Here is a 15,268-nt window from a genome sequence, read left to right as displayed (position 1 = left end):
AAAACAACCAAACAATTCAAAAATAAACTATTTGTTCCTCAGTGCATACACCAACACTTAGGGCTCCAACTCAAACAAATGGTTTTTCAGGCCTGGTCTAAATTTGTCCAACTGGCTCCATGAGAAGGTGTACACCCAGGGCAGTTTTTCTGTACTCTGAAGACGTATTTTTTCATCTGTACAAAAACATCTAGACATCGCTGTGAATACACGTCCAAAAGCCTTTTCAGAGAACAAATTCCAGCATCTTGGGAAGGATTTTAGAGAGGCTTGCCACCCACTGAAGTCTCGTCTGCACACAGTACAAGAGCGCAAGCCTCTTCATGCCTACTCAGAAGTTAGTCGCACTGAGTTCAATTGGACTTACTCCCAGGTAAATGTCTACTGGGCTGCAGCCAAAGCCATCCCAGAAATGCACTTCATCGCATTCATGCTTTTAAAATCTGATACGGCTCACTCAGCCTTCCCAAATCTGATGCTCTCCAGATGTTTTGGACTACCATCATCCCTGACCATTGGCCATGCTAACTGAGGCTGATGGGAGTTAGAGTCACACATCAAGGCCACTTTAATATTGTGCTATGCAGCAGCTGTTTCTAGGTAATCAAGTAAATTATGCTTGTGCAATGGATCACTTGGGGCGATTTTCACCCATAACACAAACCAGGGGATTGTTCTAGCAAAGATGGTAACAGCTGCCATTGGCACAGGGCCAGCGCCTGGCCTATTTGGGCAGTTGCCAGGGTCCCTTCCCCCTGCCAGGGCCCACCATTAACACACTTTCCCACAATTTTCGGAAGTGACACTACGCCTTGTACATTTTGGAAACGTGAAGTGACTAGACCAAGATGTTCACGGCAGCTTTGTCTAGAGCCCCCTCAAAGCTAGTGCCAGCCCTGATGTAATGCAATTTAAAGTAGTATTTAGAGTAAAGAGGAGGACTAGGAATATAAACTCATTTTTAAAGAGGTCTAGTCCTGTACTTCCTGCCTAGTTTGTTTATGCATAAATCTCTTGTTGCACCCTTGAAACTAAAGCAAAGCCATGGGATGGAAGACAACGTTAGTCTAATTTAAGTCCAACTGATTTCAATGAGTCTACTCTAAGTAGGATTAACATTGGATACAATCCAAGGAGAACTTCACTCATGGGAAAACTGTGTGATGTACACCAGTTCTTAAAATGCATGAGACCAGAAACAAGTTACAACCTATGCCTGCAGCATTTAACATATCCTTGCTTAAATAGTTCATAGACTATGAATAGTTGTGTTAAATAGTTCATAGACTATGAACTTAAATAGTTCATAGTCTGACCTTGCCAGGCAGAAACCTCTGCAAACCCATAAGCAATGGGTGTCCCATTTTTTTTAGTCTAGAATCCTAAACTGCCTACAAACATGGAAGGTTTATTGAAGTAACAAAGCCTTTGATGGACCTTGAACCCATTTAAGCTTGGGATTGTGTTGTGGTAGTAGTAGCAAATTGCTCTGTTTGCACTCAGGTCTACATTGCATTCCCTTGGAAGATACCCTTGAGGCTCCACTCAGGCAGGCAAGGCTCCTATGCCTTTTATGCACTGTTCAGCAGGTAGAAATCCTGCAGGTGAAGCCTCTTCCCTGCATCTCTATGCCAGAAAATGCTGTCCTGATGAATTTTTATCTTTTCAGTGTGGCTTTTCAAAATGTGTAGCTTTAATGTTTTCACTGTTTTTAAATGGCTGTACTCCACCTTTATGGCTTTTTAGCTTACGAAGTGGTATAGCAACGTTAATCAATCAATCAGTCAATCAATGCTCACCTGTTAAAGGCTCAGAAGGCCTGCCGGGTGTATGGTGGAAACATTGGAAGGGAATCACTCTAGGAGATAAGCTCTTTCTTCTTAAAACTAAGGACTGTTTCTTGTAGAAAGACCCTTCTTTCAATAAGTTGTGGGTAGGGGAGTTGAAACACCCATACAGCTGATTCTCCCATTCCAAAGACTGATTTAACTTTGTCCAAACGAAGGGTGAAGTTTGCTCCTCCAACTGAATTGCTCTTTCTCCGTGGTCTGAGTGGGTGAGTCAACAGCCAGGGTGGGGCTCAGCAATAAATCACTCCCTGTTTTGGCCTGATTCACCTGTGTGTCAACGCAATGGCTCTCAGAAAGCGCTTGGAGGAGCGCAGTGGTGATTCTGGAGTAGAACCAGATCGGAGCGCCTTGAGCAAGGACCAGAGGGACCAGAGGATCAGTCTGTTTCTACGGGATTTCGACCATCAGGGTAAGGCTTGAGGGGGGGCAAAGGGGGTATTTCCCAACCATCCCCAAAGAGTTCTGCTGCTTATGGACCTATCCCCAAAACTTGGAGAGGCTGGTGGTGTTGAGAAAACACTTTTGTGTCATTCCTGCCAATATTCCCAGTGAGAATTCCCTTTGTCTAAGGCCTTTCTCACCCTAGTAGGAAACCCCTTCCCATACAGACACAGAGAGAGAGAGAGACAGGGAGAGAGGGGGAGAGGGAGGTCCAACCCACACTCAGTCCTCTATCTGTGAGGACACACCAACTTGTATTATCACCTGTAATCTTCGTTTTCATACTTCCCTCTGATGTAGCCAAGAGCAGAAAGTGTAGGATTTTTTGTTTTTATAAACAAAGAAAACTTTATTAATTAGCGCATCAACTTGTTGAATAATAAATAAGAAACTTTTAATGATCCTATCAATGTGAATTCTTTCACACGCAATAAACCTAATCACTGTCTCAATCAATCACTTCCCAATCACGTCAGACCTCTCTCTCCTCTTATCTAAACCCTCTATCATCCATTCCCTATCTTTTAGAAACCCGTTCTGATTCACTTAAGCACAGCCACCTGCTTTTATATCACACACACACACTTCGCCCACGTATCTCACACATCCAATCACCACACATATGCTAATCCACCATTCCTTCTGAATTTTAACTAAGAAGTACTCTGAGCATGTATAGTATTGCATTATAAACTTAAATCATAGCATTATCATGAGCACAGGAATAAAGCGATGTTTGTTTCTGCTGCCCTGTTGCTAAATACACTGACTTGGGGACAAAGACCATTTTGTTATTTATTTATTTATTTATTTATTTATTTATTTATTTATTTATAACATTTATATCCCGCCCTATATCAATAAGATCTCAGGGCAGCATACAGATAAAAGCATACAGTATAAAACAGTATATATACACAGCTAAAAACAAATTAAACCATAAACCAAGTTAAAACAATATATAATTTAAAAGCAGTAAGCTATTAAAACAGTTAAAATTAAACAATTCAAAGTGCTGGTTATGACCTATAAAGCCCTATATGGTTCAGGTCCAGGTCATATGAAAGACCGTATTCTCCCTTATGAGCCTGCCCGTGCTTTGAGATCTTCTGGAGAAGCCCTTCTTTCAGTCCCACCTTCTTCACAGGCACACTTGGTGGGAACATGGGAGAGGGCCTTCTCGGTGGCTGCTCTGGAACTCTCTTCCTGGGGAAGCTAGGCTGGCTCCCTCCTTGATGGGCTTTTGGAATCAGGCTAAAACTTTTTTGTTCCAGCAGGCCTTTGGAGAATAATCTGGCCCTCCATCTATGTTAATGTCTCATAATTTTGTTGTGTATTTTAAATGTTTATGGTTTTGTTCCCCCCTCCCCCATGTATATTTTAAACTTTGTGAGGCCACCTTGAGGCCCAGCATTGGGCAAAAGGCGGGATACAAATAAATATAATAATAATAATAATAATAATAATAATAATAATAATAATTTAATTAAAACAATGTACCAACTTAGTGAATTCAACCATTAAAAGCTTTGTTAAAAAGCCATGTTTTCACTTGGAGCCGGAATAAAATCAGTGTTGGTGCCATTGTAGAAAAGGATGCAATATTTTTAAAGTAAAAATAATAAAATTACCATCTCTAAGCCCATGTACATCTCCAGCAGGCCATCTGCCGGCTATAACTTTTTTATATAATAGAAGAAGAAGGAAAGGGTCCTGTAGCAAGGCCACCTTTGCCCTGGTGAGCCCAGCGATGGCCATGCTAGCCCAAAGGTTGACTCTGGGCCTGTTTGGCACTTCTTCCTTCACCCCCACCCCCACCCCCTCTCTCTGTGGTCATTTGGGAGAGCCTTGGCCATAAAGTCCAATGCTAGCCTCACCACTGATAATATTGTGTGTGTGTTTTCCTCCTCCTCCTTCCTCCAAGCTAAGGAAAACCTGCAAGATATGAAGAAAGCGCTGGCTTCGCTTCTTCAGACGGCTGAGAAAGCGTTCAGAGTGGAGTCGTTGACAATGCCCATGGTCATGAGGAAAATGAGAAGGAAAGACTTGATCCGTACGTTTGTGTGTCCCTAGTGTGTGGTCTCATCTTCCCTTCCTCCTTCTCCTTCTCCTGCCAACCTTTATTTCCCTGTAGGGTTTGGGGAAAATAAGTAGGCAAAGCATTGTCATAAGAAGCAAGTCTCTTCTATTAATCAGCAAACAGCAGTTGTGCTGTAATTGTCTATGGCTCGGGTCCAGGTTATCTGAAAGACCGTATTCTCCCTTATGAGCCTGCCCGTGCTTTGAGATCTTCCAGGGAAGCCCTTCTTTCAGTCCCACCATCTTCACAGGCACGCCTGGTGGTAACACAGGAGAGGGCCTTCTCGGTGGCTGCTCCAGTGCTTTGGAATTCTCTTCCCGGGGAAGCTAGATTGGCTCCCTCCTTGATGGGCTTTCGGAAGCAGGCAAAACCTTCTTTGTTCCCGCAGGCGTTTGGCGAATAATCTGGGCCTCCGTCTATGTTAAGGACTTGTAAAATGGTCACGAATTTTAAATGTTTGATGTTTTAATATTGTAATACATTTTTTTAAAAAAATTAACTTTTGTATATTTCTTTTCATAGGTTTTAAAATGTATATGTTTTAATTTTGTAAGGCCGCCTTGAGGCCCAGTATTGGGCAAAAGGTGGGATACTAATAAATATGAATATAATAATAATTAATAATAATATGATGTCTGTATCACAGATCTCAAGGAAGAAGACGCTGCTGCTGCTACGGTTGTCGCTGCTGTCGAGGCCGTAAGTGTCTATAACGGATGTCAACCCCACAGGAACGCTTTAAAGAACAAAGCTGCTCTCCTCTCCGCGCTGTGTCCTTAGGGAGATCTTTGTGCTGGGCAGTTGATTGGTCTTATTTATTCCACAAGTTTTATACACCACTAATCAAAGAAATTTACTAAAGCTGCGTACAATAAAAGACACACTCACAGTGAAATACCCAAACCATGGCAATATCCCTTTCGACATTATACGTATCTAAAGGGATAACCAGCAATATACTCGATCACAAAAAATGAATCCGGAAAAGCCTGGGTGAAAAGAAACATTCTCCGCATGAGCCCCAAACTCGCAGTCTTTGGCACAGGCCCTGATTCCAGGGGGCAGCGTATTCTGGAGGGCAGGAGCAACTACATCAAATGTCTTTTTCTGAGTGGCTGTCGGAGAAGTCCAAGGAGTTTGTGGAACCACCAGAAGGGCGTCCCATAATGATCAAAAGGGAAGAGGCAGGAGTGTAAGTTGGGGAGATCTCATAGCTGGGAAGGGGAGTTCCCACCCCCCAAAATACCTGCATCCTTTGACATTCTTCCATGTGTACAACTGTTAAAAGTATCCAGCTACCCTAATCACCTACAGAGATCCAAGTGATGTAGGACTTGTATCCAGTCAAATCTGCAATAGGAGTATCGGTGTGACACTAGTCTTAACTTCTCTTTCTCCCTACTGCCCCAACGCGTCTACAGAATGACTGCGGTGTTGGAGACGTGCCCAATCCCAGGCTGGTGAGGACAAACAGCAAGCGAGGTAAGCTGATCTTCAAACTTGGAAGCAGCTTTGGGGGCAAATTTTCCCATCTTTGTGTGAGGGAAGCATTTCCCTAGACCAGGCATGGGGAACCTGTGGCCCATGGGGGTTCCACATCTGGCCTGCCAGCTTCTTCCCCAGGCCCCACCCCCTTTCCCTGGCAGGGAAAAGCTCTTATCTCTGATCAGCAGCTGATTGGAGATGTGAGCTTTTCCCTGCTGGAGAGAGGGAGTGGCGCTTAGGGTGGAAGACGCTGATTGATTCACTCCTGCTTGCTTCATTCCTGCTGAGTGATTCTGTCCTGCTTACTTCTGAGCCTTGTCCTAGTCACATGCAAAGGCTTGTTCTGCTTCTTTCTGAGCAGACTTGCTGCTCCTGCTTCTGAGTAGACCTGCAAAGCCTTGATATTTGGAATGCTCTTTGAAAGTGCTGCTGAGTGATTCTGTCCTGCTTACTTCTGAGCAGATATGCAGAGGCATATCTACTGTTTCTATTAGTGCCTTGCAGAGCATAACACCCACATGCATATACCTATTGCCTGTGTATACACCAGCCTTCCCCAACCTGGTTGCCTTCAATTTGTTTTGGACAACACTTGCCAGCATTCCTGGTCATTGGTCATGCTGTCTGGAGTGACGTCCAAAACATCTGGAAGGCACCAGGTTGGAGAAGGACTTGTGTACACATATTCTGTCTGCGCATACAGGTGGTACAATATACACTCTGTGCCAATGTGACAGGAACATGAGTGGGTGGCACCAGTGGGCATGACAAGTGGTTTAGTGGAGCCTGGCCTTCCAGGGACACCGTGCTGACATTTGTTGGCATCCTGCAACCCTCCTCAGACCTCCTTGTTCCCTCCAAGCTTAGCTGCAACCCTCACAGTAGCTAGTAATAAATGGATTTTCCCAGCAACCATCTGTTGTTCCATGTTGTAACGTGGCATATTTTGGGATGGCTTGTTCTTGAATGGGCAATGGTGACCCACGAGCTTTATCAAGAACCTGCTCCAGGTAACATCAACCTTTTGACTTGATCAAACAAGTGTTGCAGGTTTGAACCATGGCTTGGTGGTGTAGATGCTACCATGGAGCTCAAAAATACCTTGTCACATCCTATTCTGTGGCTTGATTCCAAATATCCAATCATGTGAGTAGGAAGTACTCAGTCAGGCTGAAGATCTCTCTCCCTGCCCCCCCCCCCCGGCTGCACCCCACTGCATCACATTGTGTGCTGTTCTCGAGGGCCCCTTAGATGTGGTCTTCAAGAGAATGCAAGGGGCTACAGCAGGAATGGCCTTGGTATACCCAGGCCACGAGGCATGGCTATTTGGATCCATGCCCAAGTATCCTGCCAAGGCTCTGGGAAGGTGGCTTGTTTATCAATGCTCAGTCCATGCGGGGGCGGGAGGGGGGTGAATCCAAAGACATGGAAGCTGTGTCTAAATAACGCTTGGCCAAAATGTCCTCCTTCTAGTCAAGGTCACCACTATCGTGGAATACAAAGACGAGAAGGAGGAGAACAGAACGCAGGCCAAGAAAACATCTCAGAAGGTAAGTGTGGACATACGAACGCTTCATGTCCAACTTAGCTTTTTTGACAGAGCCCTTTTTGCCAGTTTGAAGGTACCATTGTCAGCAATGGGGCCTGAATTTTAAAATTCTGGGTTAAGAACAAAAATAATACAGGGACTTGAGGATATGCCCTATGAAGACAGTCATGTTGGATCAGACCAAAGGCCCAACTAGTTCAATGTTCTGTTCACACAGTGGTCAAGCAACTGCCTGTAGAAGGCCCACATGTAGGATGCAAGTGTGATAGCAGCTCATGTTCCCCAGCAACTGGTATAAAGTGGTATAAGAACATAAGAAGAGCCCTGCTGGATCAGACTGAGGGTCCATCTACTCCAGCACTCTGCTGAAGTGTGGGAAATAAAATAAATAAATAACATGTGCTGCTTAATTTTTCTGCAGGTATTTAAAACCAATTCGCTGGCTTCCTTGGGTTCTGCCATGAAGGGCAAAGAAGGTACTCTGTCCAGGTAGGACTAACCCAATATTCTTGGCTACCTTTCATCCATCTGACACCTTGAAATGGGATTATTTTTTTCCACTAAGAGTGTGAAAGACATCAGTAGCTCTACTAGATGGTCAAGGGGCTCTGTGACAACATTCCTTCTATTTCTGATGTTCAGAGGTGCGTGCCAATGCATAAGCAGCCAAAACAGTACCACCCATGCACACAAGGAAGATACTTTCAGAAGAACATCGACAGGTAGAACAGGTTCAGAGGAGGGCAACAAAAATAATACAGGGACTTGAGGACATGCCCTATGAAGGCAGGCTGAAGGAACTTGGGATGTTCAGTTTGGAGAAAAGAAGACTGAGGGGGGAGACATGTTAGCAGTGTTCAGGTACATCAAAAGGGTGCCACAGGGAAGATGGTCAAGAACTATTTTCTATGGCCACAGAAATTAGGACCCAAAATAATGGGTATAAGTTACAGCTACCTAAACTCCGATTAAATATAAGGAAAAACTTCCTGACAGTAAGATCTGTACAACAGTGGAACGGTCTACCTCCAGAGGTTGTGGTTCTCCATCTCTGGAGGTTTTTAAGAAGACGCTAGATGGCCACCTCTCACGGATGGTTTAATTGGTTTTCCTGCACATTGCAGAGGGTTGGACTAGATGATCCTTATGGTCCCTTCCAACTCAACAATTCTATGATTAGCAGACTCAGCTAAAGTCTAAGGTTTGCACAGGTACAAAAGTTCTGCTGGGGGATATAGTTGAAGGGGGGGTACATCAAAAACAGGTCAGCCCATTGAGGACAGAATGTTGACTGACTGGTGGAGGAAGGGCTGGAAATGAGGTGGGATGGAATAGAGTATCCTGGTGGAGGTCATGGATGACTGAAGCATGAAAACAGGAGCACTCCATACGACATTATTTTGTTGTAAAGCAGCAGTTCCTGCAGCTGAAACTCTCCCCACGGCCTGAGTTCGATCCCAGCGGAAGCTGGTTTCAGGCAGCCGGCTCAGGTCGACTCAGCCTTCCATCCTCCCGAGGTCGGTAAAATGAGTACCCAGTTAGCTGGGGGAAAGGGAATAACGGCCGGGGAAGGCAACGGCAAACCACCCCTCTAAGAAAACATCAGCGAAAGCTGGCGTCGCTCCAAGAGTCAGTAATGGCTCAGTGCTTGCACGAGAGGTTCCTTTCCTTTCCTTTTTTCCCTTGTATAGTTTAAAGTAAATCTAGAATACTACTAGCAGCTGTGCGTTCCCTCCTCTCTTTCTTCTTCTTCTCTAGACACAGATTTAAAGTAATGTCTATTCTGGCTGTTCAAATTTGAAGAGCTGCAAAACAGAACTTAAAACCTTCCACTTAGCCATAACAGACCCTTTTAAAAGGATATCCTCGAAAGCTCTTGGTAGATAAAGAAGCTTTTATTTTATTTATTTTTAAAGTGTTTTCTACCGCTTTGGTCCATGAGGTGTCTTACAGCATCCAAAAATAACACTGAACAGAATCTATTGCAATCCATTAAAAGTTAGGGAGGAAAAATGACAAGACAATAGGTTCATAGATTAGATTTATTTCATACTGGAATGTATGGAGTCCAAGATGCAGTAAATCCGTAGTAATAGGCCAAATTTAAGATGGAGGAAATGCTAGTGTGCTAAGAGATATCTGCTAGGAATTTACAATACTTTATTTTTCTTTTGATAGTAATATTTATTGGTATACTATTGTATAATTGCTATATAATTATACAGCTGTGTCTTATGTGTGTGTACCATTGTGTCCTATCAGGTCTGCATTTGCGTCCTCCACTCCAAATACGAAAACTCTTGGGCGATCCGCTTCCTTGCGTGAACAGCCAGTATCCGCTTCCAAGTGTCCCTCATTGGGGTTTAAAAGGTACATTTTGCTATTGTGGCATAAAAAGAAAATAGACTATCGAGGCTTTATTGCAAAATGTGGTACTAAAGTGTTTGCAGGGACTTCCAAAGAGATGGCTGATGATGTGCTATAGTGGGCAGTATTTCGCCATGCTTAGCCATGATGCTATCTAGATGTTCCTGGATCCCTCCACATGTTCTATGTGTGTGTGTTTGGAAGGAAAATATGATCTGTTGGCCATGGTCCTGGAAGCTCGGAGAAAAGGCGAATCAGGGGAGACATGATAGAGGTGTACAACATTATGGTTGAAGTGGAGAAAGTAGATCAGGAGACATTTTTCTCCCTCTTTCGTAATACTAGAACCCAGGGTCATTCCATGAAGCTGATTGGTATGAGATTCAGGACAGATAAAAGGAAGCACTTCTTTTTAACACAGTGCTCTACCACAATATGTAGAGATGGCCACAAATTTGGATGGCTTTAAAGGAGATTGGACAAATTCTTGGAGAAGGCTATCAATGGCTACTACTCCTGATGGATTGATGGTATCCCCAGACATTAAGCCTATGGACATCAGTTTCTGGGGAACGTGGGTGGAAGGGTGCTGTTGCTCTCATGTCCTGCTTGTGGGTTTGTTTCCCCATGGGCATCTAGTTGGCCACTCTGTGAACAGAACGGTTGACTAGATGGATCCTTGGCCTGTTCCAGCATGGCTCTTATGTTCATACTGAGGAAGTGCCCTGTGCTCATTTATTTATTTATTTATTTATTTATTTATTTATTTATTACATTTTTATACCGCCCAATAGCCGAAGCTCTCTGGGCGGTTCACAAAAATCAAAACCACAGTAAAACACCCAACAGTTCAAAACACAATTACGAAATACAGCATAAAAAGCGCAACCAGGATAAAACCACACAGCAAAGTTGATATAAGATTAAAATACAGAGTTAAAACAGTAAAATTTAAATTTAAGTTAAAATTAAGTGTTAAAATATTGAGTGAATAAAAAGGTCTTCAGCTGGCGACGAAAGGAGTACAGTGTAGGCGCCAGGCGGACCTCTCTGGGGAGCTCGTTCCACAACCGGGGTGCCACAGTGGAGAAAGCTCTCCTCCTAGTAGCCACCTGCCTCACTTCCTTTGGCAGGGGCTCATGGAGAAGGGCCCCTGTAGATGATCTTAAGGTCCGGGTAGGTACATATGGGAGGAGGCGTTCCTTCAGATAACCTGGCCCCAAACCGTTTAGGGCTTTAAATGTCAATACCAGCACTTTGAATTGGGCCCGGACCTGGACTGGCAGCCAATGAAGCTGGAAAAGGACTGGCGTAATGTGATCTCGCCGGCCAGTCCCTGTTAATAACCTTGCTGCCCTGTTTTGCACCAGTTGAAGTTTCCGGACCATTTTCAAAGGCAGCCCCACGTATAACGCATTGCAGTAATCCAAACGAGAGGTTATCAGAGCATGGATAACTGTAGCTAAGCATCTACATAAAACATGTAGATCTCTTCCTATTGATTATTACTATTTTAAAATAAATGTTATTGCATTTATTTTGCTATGCTTAGCCATGGTGCCGTCTAGATGTCCCTGGAACAGGCCACTCCAGGGATGTTCAAACGATCCCCTTGCAAGAAACCCAAGGTGTCTTGTAGGTTTCTCCTCTCCATTTGTATCCTCACAGCAACCCTGTGAAGTAGGCTAGGCTGAGAGTCAGTCTCAAAATCACCTAGTCAGCTTCATGGCCAAGTGAGGACTAGCACCCAGATCTCCTGAGTCCCAGTCCAGAATTCTAACCACTACCCCACACTGGCTTCCTTGTGATTTTGAAACCCAGGGCAGAATCAGGGCTTGCACATGTGAAGGTGTCAATAGTTGAACACCCCTAGCGTCTCAGCCTAATCTACTTAATGAGGTGGCTGGTAAGACCAAAATGAGCTAAACCACATGCACCTTGCTCTGAACTCATTGGGGGAAGGGGGAAGAAACTGGGTCTTGTGACAGGGGTTGGGGAGAGAGAAGGGGGGTCTTTGAAGGGAATGTCTAAAAAACCCTACATCTATTTAGCATCAAAAGTAGCCATCCAAAATATTTGATGGGAGACTTCTGGCTCTCCAGACGTTGTTAGATTCCCATCATCCATCAGCCCTTAATATGCATTTTTATTGGCATTGTTATCATTATATGGAGAACTGAATTGTAATAAAGAGACCAAAGAATTGATAACGAATTTGTTAACAGCAGCAAGATTAATGATATCTAGGAACTGGAAGGTTCAAGGGGATTATCATATAGAAGATTGGTATAAAGAAATATGGGATATTGCTATTAACGATAAATTAACATGTAATATAAAAGTTAGAAGAGGAATGATAAAAACGAATGATTTTGAGGGAATATGGAAAGAGTTTCTAGAATTTGTATTATCAAAGGGGAGAGGGAAAACACCTCCAGAGGAAGCAATGAGATTTTGGAAACATGAATAAGATCCCATGGTGGTGGGGAGCACTTTTATGTTAAGTATGATTATGTTAAGAGAATTAAGTTAGAATATATGTTAACAAATGTTTATTTCATATTATTGTGTATTATGTAGTATTGTTTTATTTTGTATTGATGTATTGTTTGAAGTATTAAATATTTTTTTTAAAAAAATATGCATTTTTATTGAGTTTATTTTTAATTACTGGAAAGAAGTTAGCTTTTATAAATGGCTGGCTGGATAGATCAGGCAGTTTAGAGTAACTGATTAGTACTTAAATGACATCAAGGCAATCTGGTCTCTCCTCTGTTTTTCCTATTTCTAGATCTGCACAGAGGGGACTCTGCAAAAGTACATCTGTCTCAGGGAGAACCCGAGCTAGGTCTCTACGAAGTACCTCGATGCCCCATGAAAGATCCGTTCCTTTTGTCAACATACCTCTGGCTGATGGGCAGGTATTGTATCATTGAAAGAGGGCTATACGACCTGCGGAATCTTTTGCGGACCGGCTTACCCAGGCTGTGCAGTTTGTGGACTTCTGGATATATATATTTTTTACTTTCCCAAAATTTACACAAATTAATTCGCAGGAAAATACGCAAGTTTTTACTGAGACATACGACATGCTGGAAACTATATGTAGGGAAAAGATGAATGGAAGACAGTATGCTAAATGTTACGTACGAACATAAATAATGTAACTTTCTTACGTAATTTGCGTATTTTTTCCGCACAGTGGGAGGGGGGATCAAATTCGTCTGCACAAACACAGACAGAACAGGTTTTATTTATTTAATTACATTTATATACCGTCCCACAGCCGAAGCTCTCTGGGCAGTTCACAAAAGCATACAAAATTTAAAATCCATCTGTACATCCCTGCGTTCTGGTATTTCATTGCTTGAGGTTTCCCACCATGGGTTGAAATTCTGGGTCCCTCAACAACTCAGTGTTCTGGGTCCAGGCGCTGCTCGTTTGAAAAACCGGGTGCAAAGTAGAAGTGGTGAGTGGGCAGAATTGGTGAGCAAGCAGCCCTGATAATTCATGGCTTAAACAACCAATGAATTGCTGTTATATATGAACCAGGTGATTGTTTTATGGGCACACTGACTTTTAATTGTTGGAAGCTGCTCTGAGCATTGTCAAAGCATAAAGTATACATTTCTAAATATATAGTACATTTTATGAGTAGGGACGGGGAAGAACAACTACAATGTGTGTATGGGTCGTTGACATGTGAAATTATATGCATGTGAGCTTCCAGATAGTAACTTTCTGCTCTTGTTCAGACTCTCTGTTCAGCTGGCGATGACCTCCAGAACATCAACGTGGAGTTATTAAACGATGACACCGTTCAACATATCCACACACTCGTGGTAAGCATGCAGAACAAGTAATTCTTGAAAACAGCTAGCTCTTTCCCCACAAAGATGGGTGTGGGTCTTGGAATTTCCCTCCTCAAGGAGCTGTTTCAAAGCTTGTGACTGGGAAACTCTCCTCCTTCAAGCCAAATTAAAGCAAAAAAGTAAGCAAATCCCATTTTAAGGACGCATATGTCATATATAGCAGGAGTGCAGAATGTAGCCTGACCAGAGCCCTCCATGGCTCCCGGTTCCACCCCCTTTCCCTGACCAGTCGGTGATTTCCCAGCTTTTATGCAGTTTTTCCCCCATTTGAAAAGGTTAAAATGCCTCTCAGTTACTTGCAGTAAGCACTTTAATCTAAAACAGACTGAGATTCAATACTTCTGCTATATAGGACAAGCAAACTCAGTCTCGGAGTGTGTGGATCCTTATGTAGCTAAAATGTAAGGGAGAGGTCTCATTGGGCTTGGTTTTGCCAAGGTGTAAAATCTTTGGGGTGAGCACCCCCCACCCCCAAAAAAGCCCAATGAAGGTTGAATATGACAGAACACTGATTGACTGGGCATGTGGGGCAGGAATTGAACTGAATGTCCTGGAAGAGGATATGGCTGGCTGACCAGCACCCTGAATAGGGTGTCAGAATTCCATTCTGCAATGTTTTGTTTGGAAGTCCCATTTTTACAGACACAAATGTTGATGTCGTCTTCAGTTGCTCTCTTCCTTCAGTCTTGTAACTTTGTAGTTTTAAGTCTTGTATTATTATTATTATTATTATTATTATTATTATTATTATTATTATTATTATTATTTTATTTTATTATTATTTTATTTTAATTTGTATCTCACCTTTTGCCCAATACTGGGCCTCAGTATTACAGCTAAACCAGGGATCAATGAGTTCCAATTACCCTGAGTCAGAAAACTACTTGGAATGGATTTTGCATCTATACCCACCCCATCCCCACCCCGTTTAAGCTGTGAAATCTAGAGCTGTTTTTTTCCTGCCCTTCTATCCAAGACATGCCAAAGTGAATGCTTGGTGCTTCAAATGGATCCTTAGAAAAAAGAAACCAATTGTTTTGTGTACTGTTTTTCTTTCACAGAGCCAATTGACGGTACTTTGTGGAAAAGCCACAGTTAAGTCAAGTTGATGGAATTGGCGGCCATAATATTTTCTTGTATCTAAATATTCTGGAAAAGTTCCTTACGTTATGTTTACAGTGACAAGCAACTAGATTTTTAACAGTTCATATACATTGCATAATAAACTTAATATTGCTTCTATAAAGAAACTTGATTTAGTAATTCAATTGGGCTTGTGCTACGAGGGTGTGTTATAGAAGGCTATAAGGTAGACATGTATGCATTTGCACACAAACACTTTGTGGTGGTGCCCACAGCAGTTTCTCAAATTCCCAAATGTGCTCATGGTCTAACAAGATTGGGGACCCTGTGTTATGCCCTTCAACTACCTGATCTCTACATTTGTCTTTTCAGCTTAGTGTGTCTACTTTGATTGCTTGAAGCATTGAAGAGCCACTGCCAAAAAAAACCTCTCGCAGCCTAATGTGACCATTTAACTTAGCCTTTTCCCCAACCTGGTCTGCTACAGATGTGTTGGCCTACACTCCCAGCATGCTCATATTGGCCGGGGATGCTGGGAGTT

The 15,268-nt window shown here is 42.9% G+C and overlaps 1 protein-coding gene across 1 annotated transcript; it reads left to right on the top strand.

The window, feature by feature from the left end:
* Positions 1 to 1,800: 1,800 nt before the first annotated feature.
* LOC134408617 (borealin-2-like) lies at positions 1,801 to 14,842 on the top strand. Its single transcript, XM_063140963.1, has 10 exons — positions 1,801 to 2,259; positions 4,216 to 4,344; positions 5,018 to 5,070; positions 5,793 to 5,853; positions 7,330 to 7,406; positions 7,827 to 7,894; positions 9,668 to 9,775; positions 12,564 to 12,693; positions 13,528 to 13,614; positions 14,706 to 14,842. Exons 1-10 carry the CDS (start codon positions 2,133 to 2,135, stop codon positions 14,751 to 14,753), a joined length of 888 nt encoding a protein of 295 aa, XP_062997033.1. The 5' UTR covers positions 1,801 to 2,132; the 3' UTR covers positions 14,754 to 14,842.
* Positions 14,843 to 15,268: the final 426 nt, after the last annotated feature.

This window comes from Elgaria multicarinata, chromosome 14 (genome assembly GCF_023053635.1).
Source record: "Elgaria multicarinata webbii isolate HBS135686 ecotype San Diego chromosome 14, rElgMul1.1.pri, whole genome shotgun sequence".
In the NCBI taxonomy this organism is placed as follows: domain Eukaryota; kingdom Metazoa; phylum Chordata; class Lepidosauria; order Squamata; family Anguidae; genus Elgaria; species Elgaria multicarinata.
The sequence above is the reverse complement of the archived record's forward strand: the minus strand, read 5'-3'. Positions and strand labels throughout refer to the sequence as shown.